Source organism: Xyrauchen texanus, chromosome 21, assembly GCF_025860055.1.
Source record: "Xyrauchen texanus isolate HMW12.3.18 chromosome 21, RBS_HiC_50CHRs, whole genome shotgun sequence".
Classification (NCBI taxonomy): Eukaryota; Metazoa; Chordata; class Actinopteri; order Cypriniformes; family Catostomidae; genus Xyrauchen; species Xyrauchen texanus.
In genome coordinates, this window is record NC_068296.1 from 25,016,909 (window position 1) to 25,030,626 (window position 13,718).

Sequence of the window (13,718 nt, forward strand, 5' to 3'; positions counted from 1 at the left end):
CAGGGTGCATTAACTTTCAGACGCAAAATGTCGATTTTATGTTTGATCATGTTGATCTTTGCAAATCTGAGAGTAGTTTGAGACAGTGTTGAGATAGTTTTTGAATCTTTAGAGGGGACAGATTGCTGGGAATCTTTTTCTCTGGATTCAGTCACATTGCTGTCTAGGAGAAACAATTGAGACACTGAAGAGATCTCATTTGCAATTGTTCTTTCCTATGGGCGCTGTTTTAATGTGATGTAATGATTTTTTTTTATCTTTAAGACTTGAGTAGATGTTTTTAAATGTTCACCATATCTTAATCCAAATCATGCAGCCCTAGTCTGAGCCCTCACTCACAGCCATGTGTGTCCCTCTGAAGAGGAGGCATGTGTTGCTGGTGCTGACAGCCAAATGGTTCCACTTGTAAATTATGAAGCGAGAGTGATTCCAGTCTCATCACCTCCACTTGAGAGAGAAAGTATGACGTCTGTAAGGGCATGCAAATTCCCACTTTCATGATCGAATTAAAAAATGTATGTCCAGGCTCAATTTTCTCCTGCCTCTTCATAGATGTCCTCAGTTGTACAGTGAATGTACAGTACATGTTGTGGTGTGATGTGATCTATACAATGCTGTGATTCAACTCTGCATCATTCTGTTCAGATTGCACCAGTGTGGATTTTGTTTCACTGGGGTCCAGCTGTGTCTTCTCTGTGCTGTCAATGTCAGTGATTATATCCTTAGCAGTATCATCACTTTCCTCCATATTTTTCCCATTAGCATTAAACTTTCTGTCCACATTCTCCACTCTAGGCATCACCTTGTCTTCCAAGGTATGCTTTTTATCGGTTTTGAGTTCATCTGTATCTTTTTCCATTTTCCTGTTTTCCACAGCATTTTTGTTAATGTTTAGATCAATCTTGTTTTTTATGTCAATGCTAATTAGCTTATCCATATTTTCCTTGTTCTCCTTGTTGTTCTCCACCCCTCTGTTTTGTTTCTGGTCAGGAGTGGCAGAATTGATATTCTTAGATGTGTCTCTTGTGCCATTGGTGCTGTTACAAAGTCGGGGATCTCTTCCCAGGCTGTATGCGCTATGGAGTAGTGAGAGCGATCGCTGGTGCCCATCCTCTCTCTGGCAGCGGTACAGACCACGGAAGGCCGAGCGAAACTTCTGGGACATCAGATTGTAAACGACAGGGTTGATGGCACTGTTGGCATAAATGCAGGTCCTGCAGAAGAGCAGGAACCAGGCATCCAGGTAAGGTGTGCTGATAAAGGAGTTAATGAGCACCAGGGTTCTGTACGGCATCCACAGCAAGGTAAACAGCACAACCACCACTGCAAGCATCTTGGTGACCTGGGGAGAGAGGTTGACAACATTACAAGGATTTGACACTGTAAATCACATGTAAAACAATGGACTGAGTTATTATTTTTTTAAAGTTACACGTTATTTTTAACAATTAGCAAGAAGTTGTGAACAGATGTTAAAATGTTTCAATTTAACCTCAAGTCATTTCAATACTGTATTTTAAAAAGTCTTCACAATGATCATGTAAGTCTAAAAACAAGATCAGTTTTGACAAAAGTTTTATGTTTTAAAGCAGTGACAGACTAAAACAATTTTAAAAACGTAGGCTCTCATACAAACAGAGAAGGTTGCTGGCACACTCTCTGTCATTCTTAATAGATTTATCATGATTTTAAATTCCTTTAATGTCCTGAGTTTGATTCAAAATATCACATTTTAGAAAGCCAGTTATTTGCTAACAAATACTTGAATTCACATAAATTTGTGTTTGTCCACACTGAGGAAGATGTGCTGGAATGTCATTGTAATGGATCTCTTTCACTCTTAGAAGGAGGAAGCGCAGGACAGGGAACTTCAAACTCAAATTGTAGATTTATTTATACACTCAAACAAGCAACTTGCTTTTCAGCAGAACAGTTCTTTAAACACACACACACATCTCTGAAGCTCGGCTGTCTCTCATCGTCTCTGGCGTGGTCCCTCTTTTTATCACTCTCCCCAGTGCTTACTGCAATCAGAAACAGGTGTTTGATATTATACCACTGTATAGGTGTGAGGTGTCTGAGGTGTGTACCCTTACCGCTTTCTCTCTTGACGAATGCTCAACCATGCACCTGCTGCCACATACCCCCACCACCTGACTCCGGGGTTATCCTGCCTGCCCACCACTCCTCCCCCCCAAGAAATCGGGTGAATGTAAAAGTGGTCAGCCACAAAGTGCAGCTTTCGCCTGTGTAAACGCCTGTTGACACTGCTCCATCCACTGGACTGGATCTGGTGCTCCCTTTTTATTGAGATCCATCAGCGGGCTGGTGGTGGCCAAATAATTAGGGACAAACCTTCTATAGTAGCCAGGCAGCCCCAGGAACTGTTTAACCTCCTTTTAGGTCTTGGGTCTCGGGCAGGTAGTCTAATCAATTTGGGGACGCACCTGCCCATGACCCAAGTGGAACCACAGATACCGTGCCTCCACGCGTCCGAGTCCAATTGTCGCAGCGACCTCAGAACAGCCCTCAGATGCTGCATGTGCCACTGCCAATCATTACTGTATATAATGATTTTCAGGGTTTTATTAAATCGTTCCTCCAACTCGTCTGTCTGTGGGTGGTAAACACTGGTGCTAATACACAGCTTTTTATATAGTTTGTGTAGTGTCCATGACATAAACGTAGTGCCCTGATCAGTGAGGATTTTTTTCAGAATCCCATCTCGGTAGATTTTTCTGAAGAGTTCCTACACAACACTATGTGCTGAGATGTTGCACAGATGCACTGCTTCAGGATATCACATTGCATAGTCCACCAGAACCAAAACAAAGCGATGTCCATGTGCCGTCCGCTCCACTGGCCCGAGGAGGTCCATGCCAATTCTTTAGAAGTGGACCTCTATTAACGGAAATGGAAGTAATGACGCTCTTGGAGTGGCAGGTGGATTCACTGGCTGACCTTCACAGCATGCCGCACAACACCTACGAACATCCCTGCAAATGCCCGTCCAATAGAAATGGGCCATTAGTCGGTTCAGTGTCTTTTCTTGCCCTAATTGACCAGCATTGGGATTATATATATATATATATATATATATATATATATATATATATATATATATATAATATTGAAAGTGCAACATTTGGCTGGAGCTGTAGCCCATTAATAACTTTCACTTGATGGTCAAAGGCATGCCTAAGGGTTTCATCTCCCAATTACTCAAAAGGGAAATCCCCTTCGGGAAATCCTCTAAGGATGGGAGGGGACGAAGCCTCCCCCTCCCTTATGTCATCTTGACGTGGAGCTGACGAAGACCGCCCCGGCACTGCCTCACCATGATATGTACTTCCATTAAATCTTACCAGTATACTCTATACTCCAACTCAGCTCCATCACGAGGCATTGGTCTCGGAAATGTCTGGGTTCCCCGCAACTCCAGCAGGCCGGTCCAGGCGTTACATCTGCACTTGTGACAGCAAGTTCAGACACCTGAGGGGGAGAGCAAAGAGATATAGAGGGCACATTTTGGCAGGGAAAACCCCTGTGAACTGGGAGCCGGCTTCAGCGGGACATTCCCACACCTCCGGGGAACCGGGGTAGGCTGGAAAAAGGGGCAGAATGAGAGAGTGAGAGGGAAGAGAGGAGGGAAAGAGAGAGTGAGGGGAGAGAATGTGGGAGGGCTCTTCCACCCTCTGATATGCCAACATATGGTCCTCAACAATTTGGATGGCCTCCTCCAGCGGCGCTGGGCGGTGGCACTGGACCCACTCCGCCATTCCTTTCGACAGACGACGGATAAGCTGTTCCAGCACCACTGGAACACAACAGTGGGATGAGTCTGGCCGCCCACTGGGCACATGGCCACCTCCAGATGTCGGCTGTTCACTCAAATATGTCCAAGAATGCCTCCGGATCATCTTCTGCCCCCATTTTCATGAGGGCGACCAGAGGTATGGGGGCTGCTGTGTCCGGGGCCGCAACTGGGGCTTTATCCTGGTGCAGTAAACACCGAATCGCATGCCGGTCCTCTGTTTGAGCCTGGAACACCTCCTGGAACAGATGATCCTGGACCTTTTGAAGCTCAAGCCGGGCCTGATGTTGTGAATGGTGCATGCTGGCGAGGGACTGGATGATTTTCGCCAGCGGTGAGGCCACCATGCCGGTGTATACTTCCTCCAAACTCCTGGGTTTCGGCACCAGTGTAATTGATCTCTTTCACTCTTGGTAGGAGGAAGCGGAGGACGGGGAACTTCAAACTCAAATGGAAGATTTATATATACACTCAAACAAACAACTCGCTTTTCAGCGGAACAGTTCTTTAAGAACACATATGCAGCTCTGAAACTCGTCTCTCTCTATCCTCTTCTCTGGTGTGGTTCCTCTTTTTATCACACTCCCCAGTGCTTGCTGGAATCAAAAATGGGTGTTAGATATTATAGTGCTCAGGTGTGAACCCTTACCAATTCCTTTCTCTCTGGACGAATGCTCGACCATGCCCCCCGCCGCTACAGTTACAGTATAACCTCTGTATATCCAGTAAATTATGCAGATATATCTTGATTATTCTCAGGCCTGTGTCATGTCTCATCTGTTTTTCTTTGAATTGCCTTTTTGAATTCCCACCAAACATATTCATACATTCATATTCAAAGAAAAGACACATGAGCATTACATTGCATCCATAAGTGTGAAGATGCACATTATTATAAACAAAACAGTAATAAATGTAAATATCCCCTTAAAATGATCTCACATATTTTACAACTTCTATAAACCCACAGATGGAACATATCTATATATATATTTAAGCACTGTCACACAAGCAAGAGTGCGATATGGCCCAACATCAGCATTGCTGTGTTTTGGCCATGGGCACAAGGCCACAGGTATTCACAGCAGTGCTGGTTTAGGGCCATATAGCACTCTTGCTTGTGTGAGATTGCTTTTATACAACAGTTCAATGAACAAGTACATTTAAAAAGATTTTGACAAACTTAGTATGGTCACAAAAAATGCATTTGTGCATGGAACTACTTAAGCAAAAGGTCTGAATCTGCCATTGCTGGATCAAACCAAATGATGCATCCAAGCCTCTCAAAAACATAACTTCAGAACTACTAGTACCACAGCTTGGGCAGTTTCTAACATGTTATTGGAGAAACAAAGTATGTGTGTGTGTGTATGTGTGTGTGTGTGTGTGTGTGTGTGTGTGTGTGTGTGCGCGTGTGTGTGAGAGAGAGAGAGAGATTGAGAGAGAGAGAGAGAGACAGAGATGTGTGCGATCACCTGTTGATGATGCTGTAGTCTGTTAATCAGCCTTCTGAAGATAATGTCATTTTAGGGAAATGCATCCTATTTTCTAAATGAAAAAATAGCCGTCCAAGCGGGGGCCCTATTTCGCAGTAGCTGGTGCGCAAGATTCTTTCACTATAGAAACCGCAATCTCCTCTGTGGTGTATTGACACATTAGTTTGATCTGATAGGCTTACCTTAGTTTTGAGTTAATGTGTACTGCGCAAGCCCTTGAATATATGTAGTATGGAACATGCCTGTGTAAGTGCTGTGTTAACGGTGTTGTTAGTAAAAGTCTAAAACGTGTGCAGTCGTCTCGTTTATGGAAATATACCACATCCTCCACCATTTTGTCCTCTCCAATGTGGAAACTCCGTTAAGAGGTAAGCGCCTTGAGTTTGTGTAATTAATCAGTCTGTTGTGTCTCTCAGTTTTGAGGAGCCTTAATGCTGAAGTTGTTAGTTTAAAGTTGTTTAAAGCTTTTTCCTAGATTTGTAGTAATATGCGTGATCACTGTTGCTGTTGTATGTAAACACTGACTGACACTGACTACACTTCACCAAGTAGTCTAGACAGGCCCCATTTCCAGCAACCATCACTCCAACACCTTATCCTTGAGTAATCATGATAAATTGCTAATTTGGTACTAGAAAATCACTTGCCATTATATCAAACAGAGCTGAAAGCTATTTAGTTACTTAGATGAAGCTTAAGATGGTCTTTGTGTTTTGAGTTGTCACAGTATGCAATAGACTGGCATGTCTTAAGGTCAATATCAGGTCAAAAATGGCAAAAAAGAAACCGCTTTCTCTAGAAACGCATCAGTCAATCGTTGTTTTGAGGAATGACTGTTATACAATGCTTGAAATTGCTAAGAAAAATATTTCATACAAAGGTGTACACTACAGTCTTCAAAGACAAAGAACAACTGGTTCTAACAAGGACAGAAAGAGATGTGGAAGGCCAGATGTACAACTAAACAAGAGGATATGCACATCAGAGTCTCTAGTTTGAGAAATAGATGCCTCACATGTCTTCAGCTGACAGCTTCATTGAATTCTACCCACTCAACACCAGTTTCATGTACAACAGTAAAGAGAAGACTCAGGGGTGCAGGCCTTATGGGAGAATTGCAAAGAAAAAGCCACTTTTGAAACAGAAAAACAAAAAGAAAAGGTTAGAGAGGGCAAAGAAACAGAAACATTGGACAACAGATAATTGGAAAAGAGTTATGGATCTTAACCCCAATCAGCTAGACTGTAAGGTGTGTAAGAAGTGTCCGACAAGACCACATCTATGGCAAGTGCTACAGGGAGTGTGGGGTGAAATGTCACCTGAGTATCTGAACAAACTGACAGCTAGAATGCCAAGGATCTGCAAAGCTGTCATTACTGCACGTAGAGGATTTTTTGATGAGAACTCTTTGAAGTAGTTTAATAATTTCTGAAAACTAATTTTCAAATTGTAATAGTAATTTATCATGTTATTACTGTCATGACTCTACATTGTGATCAGTTGAATGCCACTTTGGTGAATAATAGTACCAATTTCTTTCCATAAGATTAAAATCTGTACATTATTCAAAAATGTTGGCTGCCAGTGTATATATAAAGATTAAAACATATTACAAACTACTATTTACTATCTACTATTTAAAAGAATATTTACTTCTATTTTGTTTGTCTAAATATACTTGACACGGCATATTTTCAATAAAAAATAAAACAATTATATATATATATATATATATATATATATATATATATATATATATATATATATATATATATATACACACACACACACACACACACACACACACAGTATGTATTGTGTATTCTTTACCGAAGACAATAAGGGGTAAAGGAATAGTTCACCCAAAAATTAAAATTATCTAATTATTCACCCTGATGCCTCTGTCATGTCCTTATAATGGAAGTACACGGGTGCCAGCACCTTGACGGTCACATTTAGGCTGCAATAAAGTAATCCACACGATCAATGAATGTCTTCTGAAGCAAATTGATAAGTTTGTGTAAATAAAACAATTTGATAATTAAAATGTTATTCACTTTAAGCATTTCCTGCCAGCAGCTGACATATTACGTAGCTATCCTGTGACGTAAGTGCATATGCGAGCTCACGTGAGAATTCAGAAGCGGAACTTATTCACACCAGAAGAACGAATGTCATGTGAGAGTTCGGCCATTTCAAGCAGTACCAGAGCCCTGGTCTTCATCTGTGTTCTGCTGAAGAAAGACAGTCATATACATCTGGGGTGGCATCAGTGTAAGTGAATAATGAGAGAATTTTCATTTTTGGGTGAACTATTCCTTTAAAGTGCATATTAAAGCCTTTACAAAAACACATACTGGCTTGAACCCAGAGCTTTGAATTAAATGTGTCCTAGAAATAATTAATTCTTGTTTAGATCCATTAACATTTTGTGTTAACATATTTGTTGTCACGTTAAAAACAGTCCATTCTGTAGAGAGAACAGAAGAGAGAATGAAAAAGAGACAGAGAGACAGGGAGTTGGGAACATACTGTCAACAGCTTCTGTCTTTGTAAACAGGTTGATGGTTAACAGACAGACAGTGCTGCACCCCTGTGAGAAGGATGGAATAAATCTGCAGCAATGTCGTCCCTTTCAAAGAAAACTAAACCTCCCTAGCATCTCCACACCTATTTCAAGCGACAAATAACAACAAACCCTCCCATTAACATACACATGTGGGGAGTCCTCTGGGGTAGAGCACACTTATAGTTTCATTCTTCGGGCCTTTAATAATAATGACTAAATTGTCTGCACAACAAAGCGTCTAACTGAAGCAGTGTGCAGCTGGGAGGAGCTCCGTTAATTAACAAAGCAGAAGATAATGACTGCATGACTGGCGGTGACAATTTGAATATGCATTTTGAATATCTGGTTTTTGTGATTTCTTATCAATGGAAAACAAGGTCTTAACACAGCCCAAACAAAGCCAGCTGCTATTCATGATTAGGTTAAATAAAGGGGAGCCTCTATTGTTGTGATTCCTAGAAGCAACAACCACTGGCTATGCTCAGGAGTATTGGATCTTATTGAACTTTGTGACATTTTCAGATTAAGTGATCAAAGAGCTGGAGGTGCAGCATAAACGGAGGTACAAAACGAAGAGAAAAGGAGTTGCTCTTCTAACCTCAAAGAGAATAATCTCTAGGAGTATTAAGCATACTTGAGTGAACATCACAAATCATATTATGCAAATGTTCTGCTCAAGTGGGGCCCTCTTGAATCTTCGAGATTTTGATCTGAGGCACACGCGGGCGTCCCCACACAGACATAAGCGCACACAAAAAACTCAACCTTCACATGCGGTCATTGAAAGGACTTCTTTTCATTAAAATACTGAAAGACTGATAACTGCTCTGATATTGTCCGTTCTCACCTGTTTGACGCTAATAACTCTCAATAAAGTCTTGCGACTACAATATATCTGGGTAAATAACTTATTTTTCAACACTTAGGTTTTTAGGTAAAATGTAAAAATATTTAGATTCTCAATATTCACAGTATTTGTAATGACCTTTTAGTTTTTGCAGCTCACATAAATAGCTCTATCACAGCTCAACATGTCACGTCATCCACGTCTCTAGTTTGTGTATGAATGTGTTTGAACTTAAACAAGAAAAAAAAAACCTGTTCAAATGTCCACAAAGCCACCAAACCTTAATATATGGAAGATTTGTTTTTTTGTTTTTCTTGTTGCATGCAGAGATCATATCTCTAACATCTATGATCTATCATAGAGTCCATCATTCCAGTGTCATAACACAGCTGGGGCTGATGCGGTGGTGATAATGTAGAGCCAAACAGCATTGTGATGGCCTCTAATGCCTCTCTTCCGATGAGCTCCATTCTAATGATCAGCTATATGATGATATACAGCTAGCAGGTATCCTTTTACATAATAAAAAATGAGCAAGAGCTCAGATGTTTGTTTTGCTGAGTGCTGATTCCAGATACAGTATGTTTGTGCACACAGCGGAAGGTGTGCTGGGATGTTAATAGGCTATATGCCATAAATATAATGCAGGTATTCCTTGATTATAAAAATTTGTAGGCACTATTAGCAAGGCTTTTCTAGCATGACATACTTTTGTACATATTGCCAAAGCATTGCAGAATAAATTAAAAAATAAATGCTATAATTTATATATAATAATTATATGAAATACATTTCAAATATATTAATTATATAATTACATTTGTATATTTATGATAATAGTGCAAGAAACAAGGGGGAAACAATCTGGTAATATAAACAAGCAATTAAAAGACAATCAAGATTTTGATACAAACTAGGCTGTTTATCTAAACTCTAAAGCAAAAAACACTTTGGCTGTTCAGCAGTTTGGTAACTTTCCAAAGAAAAATATCACCACACTCTTCTAAACACAAACTGACATTTAGTAGAGAGAAACAATCTTTCCATAAAAAGCAATGCATGAACTTTAAAAAAACAAAAACAAATATGAGATAATAATAAAGCATGGTACAATAGGGGAGTGCTGCCCCACATTTGCCCTTTGCTACAATCGAAATCGAAATGCTCAATTAATTGTCTAAACACAGACACACACCCACCTGTTTCCGGGAAGAGAGTGCACTCTTTGGGCGTCCCTGACGACCTGCTTTACCACCATCTGCTGGCTCTTTGCAGCTCCTCCTAAGAGTGGGGGCAGTTGTGGTGCCAGAGTCTAGTGGGTGGGGCAGAGGGTTCAGGTACAGAATTCGGGCGATGAGACCATAAAGTGCAATAGCCAGAAGCATTGGGATGACGTAGAAGATGGTGAAGTCAATAAGGTAGATGGGCAGGTAAAGGTCTCGAGAGACACGGTAGCCACACTGCACACGCCCGTTTGGGTTCACCTGGATGTCCACCAGGAAGAGCCAGAGCATGCAGTAGACACAATTGAAGGCCCACACCCCAGCAATGATACGCTTGGCTCGGGACACCGTACAGACAGTTTGGGCCCTCATTGGGTGACATATGGCAATGTATCTGAGGAGCCAAGAGGAATTAGTTAAGAATAAGACTGATGGATTTCTTTATTTGTAAAGGGTTCCCACGGTCATGGAAAACTTGGAAATATCAGGGGGTGATATTTCATAAACTGTAAAAAGTGGTAAGCTGTAATTGTTACCTTAAAGAGCTATTTCAACTTGATTTTACCCTTCAAATAAATTGTTGGTGTAGCCTAATGTAGTCCGTTAGATTCAGTGATGTTAAATAATATTTTTGAGTTGAACAAAGCCAGTTAATTTAGACGATTTCACATTTAGCAAATTTTAGGTAAAAGGAGAATTAAATTCTCTCAACATTTACTCACCCTCATGCCATCCTAGATGTGTGACTTACTTTCTTCTGCTGAACACAAACAATATTTTAGCTCTGTAGGTCCATACAATGCCAGTCAATGGTAACAAGAACTTTGAAGCTTCAACAAGCACATAAAGGCAGCATAAAAGTAATTCAAATGACTCATGTGGGTTAATCCTTGTCTTCAGATGTGTTATGATAGTGAGAAACAGATATATTTTAAGTCTTTTTTAATTATAAATCTCTACTTTCACATTCTTCTTTTGTATTTAGCGATGTGCATTCTTTGTGCATACCCCCACCTACTGGGCAGGGAGGAGAATTTATAGAAAAAATAAAATATTTATCTGTTTCTCACTCACACCTATCATATCACTTCTGAAGACTGGAGTCTTATGGATTAGTTTTATGGTGCCTTTATGTGCTTTTTGGACCTTCAAAGTTATGGTCACCATTCACTTGAATTGAACAGAGCTGAGACTTTCTTCTAAAAATCTTTGTTTGTTTTTTGCAGAAGAAAGAAAGTCATACTCATCTGGAATGTCAAGAGAGTGAGTAAATGATGTGAGAATTCGCCTTTTTGGGTGAACTATCCCATTATTAATTTTTTCAGTGTAGGCTTACACTTAATGAGTTGTCTGTTTTGATGGTTTTAGAGGGGTTTCATTTGTCAGGCTGGAAAACCATTTGGCTGACCAGTTAAACCAGCTGAACACTGGCTTTGAGACTGGGAGACCAGCTTAAACACACTAAGACCATCAAATCCCTTCGGGCTGGTTTAAGCAATTTTTTTAAGAAGGGTTAATTGTACCATAATCTTTGTGTCACCTGTTTCCGTGGGTCTTACCTCTCCACAGTGAAGGCCGTGATGGAACAGGATGACACATTAATGCCAAGGTACTGAAAGTAGGTGATGCCCAGGCACCCAGCATGACCATACACCCAGGTGGCCATCAGACTCTCAGAGATGTTCGGCAGACCTGCAGCCACCAAAACGGTCAGGTCTGCCACTGCCAGGCTCATCAGATAGCAGTTTGTGGGTGTGCGCATGTGTCGTGTGGTAAGAACTACCAGCACAACCATGATGTTTCCCACTATACCCATGCCACAAACCAGCAGCACCAGGAACACAGACACCGTCTTATACTCCAGGGACTCAGACACAGTGTCCCCAGACCCCACCAGGGAGATGTTGGTGGGAGTGTCCATTCTTGAGCTCACGTTTTCTGGCATGATTAGTATTCTTGGTGTGTGTGAGTGTGAGGATTTACATATGCCAGTTAAATCAGAAGCTGTGGCAACAGACAGGCAGAGAAAATGAGACATAAAATAGCTGGAAAAGAAAGATAGAAGAATTGACTTGCTGATATTGAAAAGAATGAGGAGAATTCTTGATGAAAAAAAAAAAAAGAATTAAAAAATGCCTATTCTATTCCAGCTTCTACTGATGATATTTTCTCTTATTAAGAATGCTGCTTCATTTTCTTGGCTTCAATGACAAAATTATTTTCCGATGCTGACTGCAACTCATTATTTCTTGTGTGTTAAAGGTATCCTTCCATTAGAAGCGTCGCTTTTAAATCCAGAGGCTAATTTTAATGTTTCTTCTTTCCCTTGTTAATGCAATCGTCCATCCAGTTGATCAACCTGGAATAAAAGATTGCAGTTGTCAGCAGGGAAAATGCAAGTCTCAATCACTGTTAAGAGGATTGCATATAGCACTGTGTTAATTGCTAAATAATTGCTCAAAAGTCCATTTCACCTGGCACAATAACATACGATTCATCACAGAAGTAAACACAGAGTGTTGGATAGCCAACTTCAACATGCTGCCGCATCACAGATTAAAATAATATGATGCATACGTGACATAAAATTTTGTATTTTTTTAACTTTATAAATATTCCTATAACACCATGGATTTTAGGAGAATTCCTCAGAACATTATTGAGACAGGATGAGAAGCTTTTAATTATTCAAATGAGACATTTTAGTGGTGCACTGCGATAAGTAGGAAAAAATCGTAGGAAAAGCCTTAAAGCCATGCAGCTGCTGTGGCAAATGGCATGTCTAATAACCAAGTATCTCTAAATCAAATATAACTGCTATAATGCTTTTCTGCACACTGAATGATTATTGAATCACCTCAATGGCTGTGTTGCAGTGCATATGGCAACAAAAATGGTTGAAATCTCTGTTAAATAAACATCATAATGCACAATGTTTTGTTTCTTTGATAATGTTTTCGAACTATAATTCTAGTCTGAAAATAATGTTTTTGAATCCATTGAAGCCAGTTGTACACAAGAGCTTGACAAATCCAGATATTTGTTCCTCTTTTCAGTTGTCTCTTTGCTTTGCAAATAAGACCACTGCTTGTCCTGGGGCTTCCCTAATAAATTGAGGTGGACTAGATGTGAAAAGTAATTTAACTCAATCCCGACTTCCCAGCACTGCAGAACCTGCTCGGACTTCATCTTACTCTGTCTCATATTCTATTATTGCTGCTCTAGCAACGCAGATACTAGACAAGAGCTCTGCGGTTTCCAATCATGACACAGGGGTGTGTGTCTGTGTGTATGTGTGTGATAAATAAAATATTCTATCATCATTTACTCTCCCTCATGTGGCTCCAAACCTGCATGACTTTCCTTCTTCTGTTGAACACAAAAGGAGATGTTAGGCTTTCTGTTAGCCTCAGACACCATTCACTTTCATTGTATGGAAAAAATAAATAAACGTGAATGGTAACTGAGGCTAACATGAAGCCTAACATCTCCTTTTGTGTTCCATAGAAAAAAATAAAGTCATAAAGGTTTGGAATCACACCAGGGTGAGTAAATAATGACAGAATTTAAATTTTGGGGGAACTATCCCTTTACAAATCAATCATTTAAAATCAACACTAATAATTTCCATATGAAAATTAAATGTTAATATTTCAAATCAATATATCTATAATAATAATGATATATAAATAACGAGTGGTTGCACCTGCTTGTTAACAAAAAACAGAACCACTAACATAGTGACGACTTTGACCGTTGCGTCGCGTTT

The 13,718-nt window shown here is 40.2% G+C and overlaps 1 protein-coding gene across 1 annotated transcript; it reads right to left on the bottom strand.

The window, feature by feature from the left end:
* Nucleotides 1-604: 604 nt before the first annotated feature.
* LOC127661371 (thyrotropin-releasing hormone receptor-like) lies at nt 605-11,894 on the bottom strand. Its single transcript, XM_052152024.1, has 3 exons — nt 11,509-11,894; nt 9,926-10,343; nt 605-1,342 (listed from the first exon to the last, which is right to left on the bottom strand). The coding sequence occupies exons 1-3, from the start codon at nt 11,892-11,894 to the stop codon at nt 605-607; spliced, it is 1,542 nt and encodes a 513-aa protein (XP_052007984.1).
* Between the last annotated feature and the right edge of the window lie 1,824 nt (nt 11,895-13,718).